We start from the raw sequence: 18,867 nt of genomic DNA on the forward strand, positions 1-18,867 counted from the left end.
TCTGAGCCTCGCTGAAAACCTAGTCACAGCGTATCAACAACATCTAACCATCAAGTTCTATTCCATTAAATGACTTTGGGTTATAATTCTAATCTTCGGGACCTTGAATTCTATCAATCTAGGTGATAAAATCCATCCCGAGCCTAAAACCTTCTCGTGGTCTAAAAACCCACTAAGCGTCGCGGCCCCAAGGCCTTGTGTCGCGGCCCGCCTCAACCAAAAACCCAAATCCCCTTTTCAGCCTATGCGTGTCGCGACCCAACCTATAGGGCGCTGCGGTCCGCCCCTCTTCCTGGCCTCCCAAACGTTCTAGAGGGTCGCGGCTCACGAAGAACAATGTCGCGGCCTGACCCTTCGAACCCAGAAAAATCCCCCATTTTCACATCTAAAAACCAAGCCAATTTACCCCAAAACCAAATTAACAATTCAATTCAGCACCATAGTAGTTCTAGAGTGAACCCAGCAGCAAAGAGTACCCAAGAACTAACCCCAAACCTCATCTAAATAATCAAGAGTGATCCACCACTTAGCTCACATGCATAAACTTGTAACTTTAGCAAAACTCAGCATAAACTCAGATAATTAAGTGTTAGGATCCTTACCCCAACTGATAGCTTTGCCCTTGAGCTAATCCTCAATCACAGCCAGCTTCAATTTCCTTAATAAGTAAGCCCAAAATTCTCTAACACATCAAAGTCTTCAAGCTTTCAAAGAGAGAGAAACACCAAGTGATAGGGAGAGGGTCGCTTTACCAAGTTTCTGAATGTTTCCTTAGTTTTTTCTTACTTAACTTAGGTCTCTTAAGTTACCTCCAAGGCTCGGGGTACCAAAAACGTCCCTGATGGAAAAATGGGAAATTTCCCTGATATTCCCTCCTAAATGTTCTAACTTCAAATATATCTCCAAATATTTATTTTCATAGCCCGATAACCCCATAAAATGTCTAATGCTCGGAATACCCCTTGACTCGACCCAAGTCGGGTATTCGACCCTGTTGTGACTTTCTAGCTAAACCGCTTCCTAGGACTGTCTCGGATCGTGCAACACAAATATATCACCACCAACACGTGGTAATTATCACAATATTCACAAATATTACATTTAGGCCCTCAATGGGCTAAAATTACAAACATGCCCCTACTAACCAAATGGGGCCCACGTGCATATTTAATTCACCTAAACATGCATTTCTAATCACATACACATAAAATTCACATATTCATATAATAAATCACTTATTGCCCTCTAGGCACACTAATCAAGGCCCTAAGTCCTATTAGCAAATTTGGGACGCTACATGCGGCATCTTGAATACCTCTAAGAACTTTGCAAACTACTTGTCAAGATGATTCTTTTGGAGTCTCTATGGATATGGAATTGTTATGTGATGATCTATAGACACAGGATGTACCACTTCTCTTGCTGGAAGATTCTCAGTAACCTTCTCTTCACCTTTTCTGCTTGTTCTATGTGATAAGTGCTTGTTGATCCTACTTCTGCTCAACTTTCTTCTCCATACTTGGTCCCTCATACATGGTTCCGCTCCTCAAGGTAATAACCTGACACTGTTCATTAAGATTTCCCTTCAGATTTACTTCAGTAGTGCTTGGCAAGTTCCCTTGAGCTTGGTTTGCCATTAACGTGGCCAACTGTCCAATCTGAGTTTCCAAGCTCTGAATTGATGACCTCGTTTCTGTCATAAATTGAGTTAACACATCAGTCTGATCATCTTGTTTTGCTTGCATTTGTTGCTGTGCAGGTCTTACTGGTTGTTGCTGATAAAACCTAGGAGGAGGTCGTGGATACTGCGGTTGATTTTGTTGAAATTTTTGCTGACTACCCTAACCACTTGTCCAAGAAAAATTTGGGGGATTCTGCCACCCATGATTGTAACTCATGGAATATGGGTTGTTGGAGGGCCTTGGGAAGTTCCTTATTGCTTGCACTTGCTCCATAGGAATGTTATTAAAATCCCTCATTGTGCATTGTTCAAATAAATGAGGTCCCCCACATAACTCACATATGACTTGCATATGCACAACTGGAGCTTGAATACTGTTTTGTTGTAACTGTTTTGTCAATGTTGCCACTTGAGCTGACAACATTGAGATGGCATCCAATTCATGCACTCCAACCATCTTCTTAGTGGCTTATCTTTTTGATGGCCATTGATAGTTATTCATAGTCATTTCTTCCAACAGGTCATAAGCCTCATTAGCGCTCTTACTCATGAACGCTCCTCTAGACGCTACATCAATGATTGTGCAAGTAGTGTCACACAAAACATTGTAAAAAAATATGGACCAACATCCATTTTTTGATTCCACGATGAGGACATTTTCTCAGCAACTCCTTAAACCTCTCCCACACATCATACAGTGACTCACCATCTTTTTGGTGAAAATAGTTGATTTCACCTCTGTACCTTGTAGACAGTGATGGTGGGAAAATTTTTGCCAAAAATTTATGAGTGAGCTCTTCCCATGTTGTGGTAGAATTGGCTTCCAAGCAAAAAAGCCAACTCTTTGCTCGGTCCCTTAGTGAAAATAGGAAAATTCTCAACCTCACCGCATCATTTGTACCTTGTATTCACCTCTATACCTTGTAGACAGCGATGGTGGGAAAAATTTTGCCAAAAATTTATGAGTGAGCTCTTCCCATGTTGTGGTAGAATTGGCTTCCAAGCAAAAAAGCCAACTCTTTGCTCGGCCCCTTAGTGAAAACAGGAAAAGTCTCAACCTCACCGCATCATTTTTCACTCTGTTCATCTTAATTGTGGCGCAGAGCTCTAGGAAATTAGCCAAATGTAAGTTTGGGTCTTCCGTTGGTGATCCCCCAAACTGAACTGAAGATTGTACCATCTGCATAATAGCATGCTTAATTTCAAAATTATTACCCTTAATTGCTAGAGGTCTAATGCATGACTGTGCCCTCGTGACAGTAGGTAGCACATAGTCCCTCAAACTTCTTTGTATTAGTTGTTGAACTGGTGCAACTCGTTCAGCAACTCCTGCTCCTCCAACATTACCCGCTGCTATCCCATCATTAATATTCTTAGCGTTGTCATGGGCATTGTTGTCAACCCCTTTGTTACCTATGTTCTGAGCCATTCTTTCTAACCTTTTCTATTTCTGATTTCTTCTGCAGGTTTTCTCAATTTCAGGTTCAACAGGCACCCTTAATTCAGACCCCTGTCGTCGCATAAACTATGTGAATACCTGAAATCACAAATTGCGAAAAACCAGAATGATAACGGTATAAAAAGGATAACAACCAAATTAGAAAAAGAATTAATTTCTTGATATTAGTAAAAACAGTCCCCGGCCACGGCGCCAAAAACTTGTTACAAATTTTCTACACGCAAGTATACGCGTTCGTTTAACAAATAATATAATGTAAGAAAGGTCGAACCCACAAGGATTGTTACCAAGTACCAATCATTACTCATAATATTCTATTTGGTTAACGATGATTTGATTATAAGAATTAATTAAAACTACTGAAACAAGAACGTAATTGCAAGAATAAAAGATAACAAAGGAAATAGAATTCAATAATTAAATGAACTAGGGAAATTGACTTAATCTACCATCCACTTTATATTTTAGTAATAGAAATTATACTATTCAATTCTCTCTCGTGATAGCAGTTCAACAAAAGTAACTTATATTCGTACTAGGATATACAAGTCAACCTTATGTAAATTTTCTACATCTCTGTGATAAATAAACATAAGACAGGCATTAAATAAGACAACCCTAAGGCTACACAGACCAAACAGGTACTCTCGTCCTATAATGAAATCTATGTCTATTCAATTACAACATTACCAATTCTCACTTCTCAGATTTTGAATCAAAATCATCTAAATCACGTAATAGATGGCCAGTCAATCACAAGCATTAAGCATAAATTCAAATAGATCAAAGATATAATAGAAATCATAAAACTTGCATTAATGCAATATAAAATTTCAGGAGAATCCATTAACACCCTAGAAAAAGAGTTTAGTTTATGACAAAATTCATAATAATCATAGAAGAATTAAAAAGCATCCAAATTACAGAAATTAAAAGTAGAATAAAAGAAAAACTATGATAAGTTCTTTGATTCCACTTGCAATCCTCCAAAATGTGCCTCTATCTGTCTCCTAGGGTTAATCTCCTCTTAAAAACGTCATTAAGAAAGCATTTGTACTCCCTAATTAATTATGTGCGAAAGGACAAAATTGCCCTTGAAAAATGCCCTAAGTTCGGCTTCCGTACGGACTGGCGCCGCGACGCTAATGTGTAGAGCCGCAGCTCTAATGTGCTTTGTGTTCTAGATTTTGTCTTTGGATTATGTAGCGCCGCAGCTCTGTCTGGTAGAGCCGCAGCTCTAATTCCCATTTTGATAGAGCCTTAGCTTTGTCTCCCTAGCGCCTCAGCACTAATTCTGGCTGATTCTTTTTTTCTTCTCTGTATCTCTTAGGGCTGCGGCTCTATTTCCAAATTTTCACCAAATCACCAATTTGACCACTGGTTTCGCCTAGTTTCCATTCCTTAGCCCGTTTAACACCGTTTTTTCCAGAATTAAGTGCTTTCCTCCAATTTCAAGCTATTTCCTTAATAATCACACTTAATCCTGAAAACACAATAAACACATACATAATATTGCACAAAACCAAATAAATGACTAAAATTGCATCTTAAAACACGCCATAAAAATATACCAAAACTAATCCTAATAGTCGTCCTATTACTGATAGTATTTTTTAGATGTAAAGCATTCCAAGTAGTCGATGATCTTTTTTGGGAGTTTGAAACGACATATTATGTTTTTCACAACAAAATCTAGGACTATCTTTGAGGTTATAGTCAGCAAGGGCTCGACCTCAACCCACTTAGTAAAGTAGTCAATGGCAACAACCGCATAGCAAACTCCTCCCATTCCAGTTGGCAAATGAGCCGATTAAGTTGATCTCCCGTACAAAAAATGGTCAAGGCAATGAAATCATGGTTAGCTCCATGGGTGCTGCTCGAGCAATAGTGGCAAAACATTGGCACTTATCGCACTTTAGGTCCAACGAGGCCGAGTCCTTCTTGATCGTAGGCCAGAAATAGCCTTGCCTTAATACCTTTAGAGCCAAGTTTTCCCCCTAGCATGGTATCCACAAAACCCTTCGTGTTTTTCTTGAAGGATGGTTTGTGCTTCCTCGGGCAGAACACACCGCAGGAGGGGTAATGAATGGCCTCGCCTGTAGATAATTCCCTCGACCATAACATACCGTTAGACCTGGTACAATAATTTCCTTTCATTCTTTCGATCTTCTGGTAATTTACAGGTCGTAAGGTATTTGACAATAAAAGTCATCCAGGTCGGTTCTGTAGGAATCACCCCAACCTCCATTGATTCTACCTTAATACTTGGTTGTTCCAAGAATTCTATGGGGGCCACATTTAATGTGTACACTTCCTTGGTAGTGGTGAGTCAAGCTAGAGCATCAGCATTGGTGTTCTATTCGCGGGGAACTTGCTTGATGGAATAGAACTCAAATTCAGATAGTTCATCTTTAACCTTAGCCAGATAAGGCACTATTTTGATTCCTCGGGCTTTATATTCCCCCAATATTTGACTAACAATGATCTAAGAATTGCTATAGCATTGAATTGCATTTTCTTTCGGCTCTTTTGCTACTCGAACTCCTGCCAACAATGCTTCGTACTCCGCTTCTTTGTTGGATGTGTCCGAATCGAACCTCAGAGTTGTATGGAATCGGTGCCCTTCATATGAGATTGGAATTATCCCAACTCCAGATATGTTTTCGTTGGAAGATCCGTCAATGAAGAGTTTCCACAGTTCCTGCACTGGTTTCGTCATTGGCTCGTCCTGGTAACTCATGTGTTCTGCCACAAAATAAGCAAGTGCTCCAAAACTTGTATAACATCTTGAACTGACTGAGTTTGTTGGCCCACTTCAACAGACATCCCGATGTATCAGGCTTTTGCAAGGCTTTCCTTAAAGGTTGATCGGTTAAGATGTGGATAGTGTGGGACTGGAAATATGGCCTGAGTTTTCTTGAGGCCAGAAAAACATGAGTTTTTTGATCAGAGGGTATCTGTATTCAATTCCAAGAAGTCTCCTGCTCATGTAATAAACTGGTTTATGAGCTCAAATTTCTTCCCGGACTAATACATCGCTAGCTGTATTTTCTGTTATTGCTAGGTATAAGAACAAGCATTCCCCAGTAATTGGTTTTGATAGTATAGGGAGCTCAGCCAAGTGGGTCTTCAGGTGTTGAAATGCTTGCTCGCATCCTTCGGTCCACTTGAACCATTTATTTCCCCTAAGAAAATTATAGAAGGGGAGACACTTGTTCGTGTATTTTTGAAACGAAACGGTTTAAGGCTGCGATCTTTCTGGTTAGACTCTGTACTTCTTTTCGCGACCTAGGCAAAGGTATTTCCAACAGTGACCTGATATTTTTGGGTTTGCCTCGATCCCCTTGCATTGACTATGAAGCCTAAAAACTTCCCGGATGAGACCCCAAAGGTGCATTTCTGGGGGCTTAGCTTCATATCATATTTTCTCAGTACACCAAAACATTTTTCAGAACGGGTACATGGTTATTGGTAGTCTTTGACTTAACGAGCATATCATCGATATACACCTCCATGTTTTTTCTGATCTGGTTCACGAACATCTTGTTGACCAGCCTTTGGTAAGTTGCGCCAACATTTTTCAGCCCGAATGACATAACTTTGTAACATTATATGTTATGCTCGGTCATGAAGCTGGTGTGCTCTTTTTTCGTAGGGTTCATCGTGATCTGGTTATATCCAGAATACACATCCATGAAGGACATGAGCTCGTGATTAGCTGTTGCGTCTACTAGTTGATCAATTCTTGGTAGGGGGAAACTATCAGAAATTGCATATACCATGGTCTTTGTTTATTTTCATGTAATTTACATATCATCAAACAACACATGTAAACTCTTAGAACATGCTCCTATGAAATTGATACAAAATAGAGTAAAGTACAGAAACTTACATATACGCAGCGGAACTGGAACAACTCCTTCATTCAATCTCTCTAACCCTTTATTCCTTTCTGTAGCAGTATTATCAAGAGATTGAACTAGATCGGCAACACAGTCTTCTTCACCAAGCCTTTGATCAACCTAGAACTACTGTGGGCTGGTTCTCAACACATGAGATAGAGATCTAAAAGAAAAGAAGAAAGGGTGGCTAATAAAGGATTAAATGGTCTAGGTTTACACTTACCCAATGAATCAACTGAGACTAACTTATGAAAACCTTAGATATCATACTCCTTATATAGGCAACTTAATAGGCTTTATTTAAATTTAAATTTAAATTAATTAAAATAATAAACAAAAAGATAAAAACTTTGGGCTCCCACAAATGGACTTGGGTCCAATCTCTTTGTTTTGAATTTAAATCACAATTGGGCCTAAATTCAAAACATTTTATTTATTTATCTTGTAATTAATTAATTAAATCCTTATTCAAATTAACTTATTATAATTTGAAACTTGATTTAATATTATTTTTTATATTGATACCAATTTATTAATATTAATAAATTTCCCCAAAGATTCTCTTTTATTCTCTAAATCCCATATTTTTATAAAAAAATTCCAAAATTGACCTAGTCAACTTTAAAAAATCCTAATCAATAATTAAATCAATTAATTGAGACATTCTAGATGATTTACTCAAAGGTGATGCGGGGACCATGGATCCATCAAATCAAGCTCCAATAAGTTACCGTGATTTTATTTATGAATAATTTCACTAACTTATTAATTCCTCCTGACTCCACTATAGACTCAGAATTGAACTCTTGAATTCATATAACATATTTTCCAAACCACAAATATGTTATCCATTGTTATAACCATTACATTCAGTCAATCCTCTCTCAATGACTTACTAACGAGCTGGATGCAAATTACCATTTCACCCCTCATCAGTATTTTATCCTTAACTCCCATTAAGTTCCTTATAAATGATATTTTTGTGAACTTAATCACAGAAATGAGATCTCAATCATTTAACCTTTTGAACAAAGCAATTAAGGAAATCATCTTTTCACTTCTCATACAGAAGTTTTAGATTTCATATCTATGAATAATACTCCTACTCAATTACACTACTAAATCTCCAAAATGTAAGTATGAGCTAGACCGTAGGGTAAGCTGGTAACGAACAAGTCAAAAGATTTAAATAATATAATTAGCATAATATTATCACTCATAATTAAGATCGGCTTATTATATGGTCAACGTTGTGACATTGTTTAGATTCGATAATAATGATACTTATTTATCTATTAATAATCAATATCGGTCCTAGTCCGATGTAACCAAATACATCCGATCTTATCTACTTGGTCAATGCCTTGGACAAAACATCACACCCTGAATGTGTAAGTAGATCATATCGTAGATTGCCTAATCAGTGAAAATCCAATGCACTAATCTAATCTTAGGACTCATTCTTTTGAACATATAATTACAACTATAATCCACTGTGACCTATGTTAAGAACAGTTCCTAGTGCACATAAGAAATTGCAGTAATGGCAGTATTGTATACAACAAAATTCTTTCATATAAACAACTTTATATGAGGATCCTTTAATATGCAATATGTTAATCAATATATAATATGTATATGTAAAAATTAATACGAAATGATTTACCTCTTGTAGCCTATCAAAAATCCTTGAATCTCTTCGTATATATTTCGATCTTCCTATCCTCGCTAGAGTACTCACACCTAGATCTTCCAAGATGTTCTCTACACCTCAAGATGTGGGTGGGAACATAGAGAACAAGAATCAATTTTGTGAATCAAAAGTATTCTCAACACATGAGACTCTTGATTATAGGCTAGAGAGAAATGATTTTGTTTTGTGTGAAAAAGATGATAGTTTTTCTTCTCTGTAAAAACTTGTTGTTTCTATTTTCTATCATATAGACATAATAATAATAATAATAATAACAACAACAATGATTAAAGACAAATTCTTACATTTAATTTTAAAACTCTTTTCAAAATATTTTATTAATTAATTAAATAAAATAGAAAATCAATAACTGATCACCAGCAATAGTGCTACACGCATAAAGCAGTCCAAGTCCTATGCATGTGGCATTATCCCTGAAATATGATATTTGATTTTTCATGTGTTTTTATTTTAATTAATTAATAATTAGGAATTCAAATAAGGTATCATCTTTTTAAGGAAAAGATAACAAATTAAATTTCAAAATTCAAAATTTGAATTTCCATTATCATCTTATTATTAATTAAATAAATATAATAATCAAAACCAATTTTGACTATCCATATTTATCCTTTCACACTTAAATAAAATAATTAATTAAAATCAATTTCTTTTATTTCTATACAATTTTGAAAATTGCACAAATGCAATAGTAAATTGGGCAATTTCAATTATAACATAATTGCACATTTATCCCGAAGAATAAATATTCTCTCAAATAGCTCATTTACAGTTTGACCCTTGTATCAACTCTTACCTTGATTAGTGTTGATAGAGCCGCCCTAGGGACCTATGGACCAATAATTCCAAGCTCCAAGAAATAAAAGATTATTAACCAAAACTCTTTAATTCAATAATCATATTTATTAATCTCATGATTATTCCACTATAAATATGAGACTGCACTCTTGAGAATTAAAGACATATTTACTGAGTACTTTATTGTAACCATAAAGTGTCCATTGATATAGTCATTACATACAAATTAATCCTCTATTGATGATTCATAATTAAGTGAGAATAAAATTACCATTTTAATTATATCTTGATTCCTAGTTTACCATTGACTTTACTAGTGAAAGTTAATTCATAATATGATTATGAATTTGACGTCAATATCCTTTTCAAATCCAAAAGTCAACCCAATAGGGAACCATCATCAATCTATAAGAAGGTATAGATTTCATATCTATTAAGCTATGTCCCCAGCCATATACATCATTGAGTCCCTAAAATAAAAGTTCTTAGCCTGATCATTCTGACAAATCGTAATGCATGAATAAAATGATCAAATGACATATATATGAGTTCATAGTAACTTCAGGATTAAGATCAGTTTGTATATGATCATCAGTTGATGTGTTTTATAATACTACGAAACGGTATTAAAACAAGTATTATTAAATCACATATGATCCAGTTCTACATACTCTCAGCAAGCAAAGTACCTCCACCAAAGTGTCCTACTACACTAGTAACCCGGATCTAGATCACATGTTTTCATAATACTAGTGGACATACTAGCAGTAATTAATCTAAAGATTCCATAACTTTATTTTACTGCGAACTATTTAAGTTCATTATCTCAATCTCAATCCTCTCATACCAATATGAGATTGAGACCACATAGATGAACTTGAGATTTTTCTGATATTTACTTAATATTATTAACAATAATATAGTACATAAGCTATATATATACAATAATTCAATTCATTAATTTATTTCATTAAAACCATTGTCAACTACAATTGCTTTAAGGGCACAATTCCCAACAACCTAGTCACTATAATTGTAACTATCCATATGTTCGAGATGTTATGAATGTTTGTATGAATTGAATAAACATGTAATAAACACAAGAAAACAATACGATTGAATAAACAAAATGATTTATATTTCTTTTATTGATAATAATAACGTGTTACATAAGAAATATGGTTCTATTAAGGGCATAAAACCCAACAGAAACAATTCTTAGGAGAGACTTTATTGAGGTCGGAGAAATCAATGCAGGTTCTCCACTTTTTGTTTGGTTTTGGGGCCAAAACAGGGTTAGCAATCTAGGTCGGGTACTTCGCTTCCCTTATGAACCCACATTTTAGTAGGTGAGCTACTTCTTCTTCCAGAGTTTTTCCCCATTCTTTTCCCAAAAGCCTTTGTCTTTGCACCTTCACAGGAATATTTATGCCAGGTTTAAGGTGTGCATCATTACACTTGGATTGATTCCCACCATATCTTCATGTGACCAGGCAAAGACATCCAGGCTTTTTCTCAAACACTTAACCAGTTTCTTCTTTCTTTCAGTTCTATGATTTGTTCGAATCTTTACTACCCTCAAAGGTATCTCTGGGTCGATAATGATTTCCTCGAGCTCCTCTAATGCTTGGAGCTCAGATTTTTCTTTGCCTAGTCTTGGATCGATGTCTTCGGGTTGGGTGACCTCATTTCCTTCTTCCTGTGGTTCTTCCGCCTCTCCGGCAATTATCATTACCCGAGGTTCCTCATTCTCCAAGGTTATTACCATGGCTTCTTGCTCAGGTTATGATTTTCCCTTCATGGAAATGCTATAGCATTCTCTGGCAACGAGCTGATCAACTTTCACGGTTCATATACCTGAAGATGATGGAAATTTTATTGCTAGTTGACGTATTGAAGTTATGGCTTCGAATGTCAATAGTGCGGGTCTTCCCAATATTACATTGTAAGTAGCTGGGCAATTGATTATTACAAATTCGACCATTTTGGCTACAACTCGTGCGTCATTCCCTAGTGTCACCACGAGTTCAATCATGCCTATAGCTGCCATTCCCTCTCCTGAGAATCCATTGAGGTCACCTTAAGATCGGCTACAGATAGCCCCATCTTTTCAAGGGTGGACCTGAATAACACGTTTACGGAGCTCCCATTATCGATTAATATCCTTCGTACCTTCGATTGGCGAGCTGGATGGTTATCACCACCGAGACATTATGCGGGAATTGGACGTGGCTAGTGTCCTCTTCTGTAAAAATGATTGGTTATTTATCCAATCGCTGTTTTTTTGATAGCCTCTGTTCCAGTATGAATTCAGTGCCATCATGTGTCTTCAGCGTCTGGATATACCTTTTCTGGGCTTCGTTGCTCGTTCTTGCCAAATGGGGCCCTCCAACAATAGTTGTTATTTCTCCCCCTTCGACGGGAGGAGGGATGATCTGATTTCCGTAAACTAGTTGAGGGGTGGCCTGGTATGCTTGAGTTGGTTGAGGGTTTTGCCCCGCTGGTTGATTAGGAGCTACCTTGTTTCGAGCGTATTGTGCTAACGGTCTAACCCGGATAAGAGTCTTGATCTCATCTTTCAGTTGACAGCAATCGTCAATGTTGTGGCTGATGTCATTATGGAACCGACAGAACTTAGTTGGGTCTCTCTTCACCCTTTGATGTTTCATAGGCTCGGGCTTCTTCCACGGAAGGCGAGTAGAATTTTCCAGGAATATACGTTCTCGCGTATCTGTCAAGTCGGTATAAGCAGTGTAGATGGAGTTATACTTCTCCTTGGGCTTACTCTTTTTAGAGCCACTCTGGTCGCCCTCACCATTTCCTTTTCATTTATTGCTGCCGACTGCTTAATCTCGGTAGCGGGCTAAGCCATAGCTGTTGCATCTGTTACCGCTTCAGCGAGCTGAATGGGATTCTAGCTAGTTCGTGCGGCAACAAATTCTGCCTCTTCTAAGTTTATCCATTCTTGAGCTCGAGCCAAGAATTCATCTACACTCTTTACTCATTTTCTTTGAAGTTCCTTCCACAAATCTTCTCCTACGATAATTCCCGTCCTCATAGCCATGAGCTTAGAGTTATCATCAATGTCTCTAGCTCGAGCCACTACATTTGTGAATCGGTTGAGGTAGGCCTTTAGGGATTTACTCGGCTGCTGCTTGATGTTGGCCAATAAATCGACCTCTACTCGGGTCTCGTTCGCAGCCCAAAACTGTCTCTTGAACTTGGAGGACAGTTTTTTCCAGGAGGTGATTGAATGTTTCTTGTATTTATTAAACCACAATTCTGTTGGTCCATTCAATGTTGCAGGGAAGAAAATACATCTTAGGTCGATGTTTACATTGTGGGTCATCATCAGCGTGTTGAAGGTCTCTAGGTGATTGGATGGATCAGTGGTCCCATTATACGCGGACATGGTCGTCATCCTGAAGCCAGAAGGATACGGAGCTGTTGCAATATGGGGAGCGAAAGGCTCGAGCTCCTTATTAGAATCACAATCATCAATGTTCTTTCCAGACAAGAGTCTTTTCATCTGCTCCTCCATTAAGGCCAGCCGCTCAAGGGTTGGATCCTTGGTCTATAGGTTGTTTGGGAGCTGGTTACCAGCCCTCATCCTGTTGTACGTGTTAGACAGGTTATTATCCCTCCAAGCTTGAGCTCGATTAGGCAAGATATTCCCATTGTCGCATACAAAAGACAGATCTCCCCTAATCTAAGTATAACTTAAATCATCGTGGTGAGTCGGGTGTCCTCTTTGTGTGTTCAGATGATCACACATGTTAGATTGCAGGTTGGAGCATAGACTTTGTGTGGAGCTTAACTGATTCCTTAGGTTGCTCTCGTGCTTGTGGGGATTCAGATTATGAGTATTCCCAGACCTGCCTCCGCATTGGCTCTTTGTCCAATAGCTCCCATTCATGAAGCTTACAACTCATGGTTGGGATCAAGGATCTGGATTATTGGCGCGAGATCGTGGGGCATAAGTGTCTTCTGAGGGGGTAGGATTTCTCCTATTTTCCATTCGAGCTGGGGCACTCCTTTGTGGGCGAGGTGGCGTTGAATGTTGAATTGGTGATGGAGAATGCCTTATTGGTGAGGCTATCATTGTTCCATCGAGACACATTGGATTAGCTCACCCTTGATCTACTCCAATTTCCTGGGTTGGAGGCAATGCAGACTCATTCCTTCGTGCCTAAGTTACTGGTTGAGGCACAGGTGGATTTGCTGGGACGTCTCCTTTCCTTGAGTTGGCTTCAGCTTGCCCTGTCTGGCCAGGCTAATTCTTGGGAGTGTGAGTTGAATTATTATTCCTGCGAGGATTGGCAGGTTGAGTATTTCTTGGAGTCCGTTCAAAAGGTATAGAGCTCGGGGTTGTAGTACGGACAAAATGACTGATGTTAGGTCGATTATTTATGTGGGACCCGTGGGACCCACTTTGCCTCCTTTAGACGTTAACATCAGTTGACGCTAACATCAATTTGCCTATTATCTTGGGCAAGGTGACTCCTCAGTTGAGCATTCTCCAATTCAATGGAGGTCAGGTATCCAGGATTGGGATTTGGTGGGCGTGAGGTCGAACTTCCAGCATGGTCCTGATCAACATGTTGTTTTCCAGGGCGACGATGTGCGGATGTACCTTCTCTAGTGGGGATGGTCGTACGGTGACCTTTCTGATCATCAGGTTGCTCTGTTTCATTGTCGCGCATAGAACGGGTGATCACCATGATGATGGTTGAGTTGAAACTTTTGTGAGAATCCAAGCCTAATCTGCTCTCAATGAAAGCACCGATATGTTGACGCGATTTTTCAACAACAAGGGATTTAAATCCGACAGTAGAGAGACTAGGCTTTTAATAAATCAGATAGAAAGAAATGACAAAAAGCAAGAACACAAAAAATACTTTCACGATTTTACGTGGTTCAGTGGTTAAAATCCACCTAATCCACGAGTCAATCTTATTGATTTGTTTAGGACTCTTTATGAAATCATTTATGACTATTTCAGCAAAGTTTTGGCATACAAAAAGTCGATCCCTTTTACTGTCCATTCTCCTTGTATTTATAGGAGATTCTCATGGACAGTTTTGGGTAATCGTACATTAATATGGTAACTTACAAATTTGGGTAACTTCCCATTTACATAAATACATAATTGCCTATCAATTTTATACCCATCATATCAGGTAATATATACATAATAAAATCTAGGCATTTATTGGGCATATAAGGAATCTCCGAGTCTTTTGGGATCCCTCACTATGCGGCATAGTTAGGCTTCCACGAGCTGGACACTCTCCTCGAAGTGGGTGTTGTTGGACTAATCCAAACTGACGCGAATCATGTTCGGAGTTTCACGAGGATGACCCGGGTGATGTATACCTCGAAATAAGTTGTTGGCGTAGGAGGTGATCTGGAGACTTTGGTTGTCGTAGGCTATCAAGTAAGCTCGAGATGCTCACTCCAGAGTTAACAAGATACTCTTTATATGTATATTTTCTTCATACTCTTGTTTGCCAATTGTACCCCGTGCTGAGTAATTCAGCTAGTATTTTTGGGGTACAACAATAAGGTACCAAATATGCATTTCGATAAAATACAGGGTGCTAAATGAGTATTCACCCAATTTACAAGCTAATTCTATTTATGAAAAGACATTATATAAAATAATGATTAAATGTATCATATATAATTAAATAATTATTTTTAAAATAACATACTTTAATAAAAAAAAATTAAAATTATACATTTTTAAAAACTTTTCATATGAAATTATTGTTTCTCAAAATTCCTATATAAATAATTTTGTAATTTGGTATAATTTTCTCTTAATTTATTTATTTTTTCGTCGGCACTAAAAATAAAAAATTATTAATAGAAGGGAGAAGACTTGCACATTGGCGGAGAGCCCAAACAAGAAAGTAGTAGGGTCAAGTCAATAATTCCGAGGCACTACATGCAGATTAGAATCTAGTGGCTCTTACTGTGATTTAACGACTGCTAATCACATACGAAACAATAAAATTTGCACAAATAATAGATGTCTGCCCGTGGTGTATGAATTATTTTAAATTTTATTGTTTTCACATAGAAAATGTCCTCGTTTGTTATTTAGAGTTTTCTGTCGTGCATTTCAAATGTATCTAACACTACTCTTAGCACCTAAATAAGTGAAAACATAGAAATTGTAGACAGATAAAAGCTTGTTATGAGTTATGACTGCACTGCTTGTTTTTATTTGATAAAGTAAATGGCAGGGAAAAAAAGAAAAAAAAAACTATAATTGCTTTAACGGAATAAGACCAACTGTACAAGGAAAGCTTAGTTGTTTAAACTTAAAACGAGATTGAAGTTTATGACATATTTTAGGCATCACATAACTTAACCTGACTGCTTATATATAGCATATCTAAATAAACGAATCAACTCAAATCACATCTAATTCGGTAGACCAAAGTAGTCAATGATCTAAGAAACTGGACAATAAGCAAAGTTCCAATTGGTGATATATCAACAGCTGCTGTACTTCATTCGTCTTTCCAATAACCAACTTTTGCTTATTAATTCAGAATATCTTTACAGCAGCTCTCATTTCTTTGGCTCCTTCTCATCTTCAACGTCCTGCAAGTAGACATTTGAAAATCAAAACAAATTGAAAAACTTGAAGACGCAACAAGAAAAATGACAAAGCAAACAAATCACAAGATCCCTGTAACTTACTGAATTGTCAATCTTGTCAAAATCATCATCAAAGCTCTCTTCACCATCATCTGAAATACAAATATGGCAAAATCATTAAACACCTTCGAACTAAAAGAGAATTCAAACAATGAACAAATTCCAGTTGAGCACATAAAATTGAGCAATGGATATTATTGCTCTTGGTGGCCACATGACATAAGCGATTGCAGGCAAGGCACATTTCGATGATGTGCCAATTTAAGCCATGAGCATCTAAGTAAACAAGGATCACCATAGTTGTAGTTTATAGAACTAGACTAAAGCAAATACAATATAAAAGGATCAGCTGTATACCTAGTCCCCCATCACTGTCTTCAAGATCTCCCAATAGGAAAGTATCCAAGTCTTGCTCAGCTGAAGAGGACTTAGAAGTTCTACTGCTCAGGTTCTTCTCCATCCCCTCATCTTTGTCATTCCCTCCAACCACAGATGCTTGCTTGGTGTCATCATCTTTCTTTTGCTCTGCTTCTTTGAGCTTAACCTCCTCCATGTATTGCTTCTCATACCTGATTATAACGCATAACCATGTAAATTAAAGACGACACAATGAGGAAAAGTTATAAAAATTCACAAAAAAAATTCCATTAACTAGACATGCTATAATTTTCAGGCCATTTTATTTATATCTATTACACCTATGGACATGTTAAGGACTTCTTTATATATGATCTCTAAATAAATAACTTCCTCCAGCATTCTTAAGTACTGCCACCATGGTTTTCAGTGATAATCTGATTTAGATTTATTGTAAACTTAAATCCACATTACAGATCAGACATGTGTGTAGCTCAATGAGATCTCAGCAAAGCTTGATCGTAATTGCGTTAAACTAAGACAGTTTGCTGAAATAATTTGCTACTTACGGAGCCACATAGCTGCTGACAAGGGTAAAATATATCTTCCAGAACCTCCTTTCTTTCATTATACGTGGGCATAATTCATATCTTAACCTTGACATTTGCTGCAAAAAGAGGTTTCACCAGTGCGACAACATTAGTACCCATTTTTCAGTGTTTTTATTATTGCTATTTTTTTTAATAATTATAATCAACAAAAAGTGACACATGAAATTATTATCATCAAATAAGTCTCTGAAATTCTGATACTTATAAATTAAACTAAAACAAACAACAATGCTTGTTGGGCATTTATCCTTAAAAAATTGCATGACTTCTGAATTGTGGATGAATTGAAAGATTCTGAGGCAGAGTTGCCAATTTAGAGAAACTACTTGTGCGCACGATTCCAGCACATAAATTGATTTATCAATATAATAAATACACACTAGTAATTTTTAATTCAACATGATTGACTAAAGAAACAATCAAAGTCTAAATACACAAGCAATGAAATTCTGTAAAGGAATTTGAAGCTTCTTTTGTCGGTAAGGTATCAACTATCCACTAAGAAAATCATATCATATGACAAATGCGAAGTAACTATTAACTACAGAAAGAGAAACAAAAACCAAAAGTATCTTCCAAGAAAAAACCAAAAATGAAATGACAACGCAGACTGAATTTAATTGGTAACAAAACAAAGAGAAAGATAAAGGAAATTGACCTTAACACTAGTAAGAACCAGCGTTGCGTGTTTCTCCTGCCATTCCGTCAGATCTTTCCTTATATTCGAGGCCGTAGTCGGTGTTTCTAATTCCGATCCCTCCGCTTCATCTAAAACCAATCGAAATTTGTAAAAAATAAAAGAAAATTACGATTAATCAGATCAGAGCTTCAGCATTGGAATGAGAATTAATTCAATAACCTTGGACAGTAAAGCTTTGGAATGTGGTGGAAGTGAGTCCTTTGACAAAGTCAGTGAGATCTTCATTGATTCCAAACTTGAGGAGTTCCGACTGCGAGACCTCGCTGGAGGAGGAGGAAGAAGGGAATGAGCTGGTGATGGAAAGAGATGAAAGATTGGGAGGATTGACAATGATATCGGAGGAGAAAGACTTGATCTGATCGGCTTGCTTAAGCGCGGCAGTTTTGATGAGATCGGCTCGCTTGGAGGCCTCGGCGGCCAACTCCCTGGATCTCTTGGCGGTTTCGGAGACTAAGTCGGAGATTTTTGTAGAGGTTGTCAGACTTTGAGATTTCTTCGCGGCTTCTTCAGCCAATCCCTTGGCTCGTTTCCAAAAATCCTCCATTGTTGTTTTTATGTTTTCTTGTTCGAGCTCTCAAATTTTTTTCTTTCTATGGGCTCAATTCTGCCGTTTTCTTCGCCTTGGGGTGATGATAAAAATGATAGCGACACTGAGAGATTACTACTAATGCCACTCCGTCCTCGCGTCTTTTAGCTTAGCAGGAAGAGATCTTAATACGACGTCGTTGATACTCGACTGCATTGACGGCCGTTTTTAGCGGGCAAATAAACGTTTGCTCTTAATTAATAGGACGTATATTTTTATCTTGGGAAATTCACACTTTTACCAGTCCTTAAAAAAATTACTTTTTACAAAATATTTGCCAAAATAGGGTTAGCCAAGTTGAGTTGAATCCAAGCTCTTAGCTCGCATTGGTTGTTTTGCATGTAATGTAACCTACAAAAATTTGTCAAACATGTTCCCAACTCTCCC

The 18,867-nt window shown here is 37.4% G+C and overlaps 1 protein-coding gene and 1 non-coding gene across 2 annotated transcripts; one reads left to right on the forward strand and one right to left on the reverse strand.

Moving 5' to 3' along the window:
- Positions 1-2,320: 2,320 nt before the first annotated feature.
- On the forward strand, positions 2,321-2,427 carry LOC133827919 (small nucleolar RNA R71). Its single transcript, XR_009890567.1, has one exon. It is a non-coding gene; the product is annotated as a small nucleolar RNA R71 (small nucleolar RNA).
- A 13,384-nt stretch (positions 2,428-15,811) lies between these two features.
- LOC133822865 (uncharacterized) lies at positions 15,812-18,561 on the reverse strand. Its single transcript, XM_062255320.1, has 6 exons — positions 18,054-18,561; positions 17,853-17,962; positions 17,153-17,250; positions 16,584-16,795; positions 16,269-16,318; positions 15,812-16,169 (listed from the first exon to the last, which is right to left on the reverse strand). The coding sequence occupies exons 1-6, from the start codon at positions 18,436-18,438 to the stop codon at positions 16,137-16,139; spliced, it is 888 nt and encodes a 295-aa protein (XP_062111304.1). The 5' UTR covers positions 18,439-18,561; the 3' UTR covers positions 15,812-16,136.
- Between the last annotated feature and the right edge of the window lie 306 nt (positions 18,562-18,867).

The sequence above is a fragment of the Humulus lupulus genome, chromosome 3 (genome assembly GCF_963169125.1).
Source record: "Humulus lupulus chromosome 3, drHumLupu1.1, whole genome shotgun sequence".
In the NCBI taxonomy this organism is placed as follows: domain Eukaryota; kingdom Viridiplantae; phylum Streptophyta; class Magnoliopsida; order Rosales; family Cannabaceae; genus Humulus; species Humulus lupulus.

Excerpts from the sequence above, each read along its gene's own strand:
- LOC133822865 (XM_062255320.1), bottom strand. The coding sequence starts at position 18,438 with ATGGAGGATTTTTGGAAACGAGCCAAGGGATTGGCTGAAGAAGCCGCG. Across the intron at positions 16,796-17,152 it reads GTCAGCAGCTATGTGGCTCC|GTATGAGAAGCAATACATGG; the intron begins GTAAGTAGCAAA and ends CGTTATAATCAG. Across the intron at positions 16,319-16,583 it reads AGACAGTGATGGGGGACTAG|ATGATGGTGAAGAGAGCTTT; the intron begins GTATACAGCTGA and ends TTTGTATTTCAG.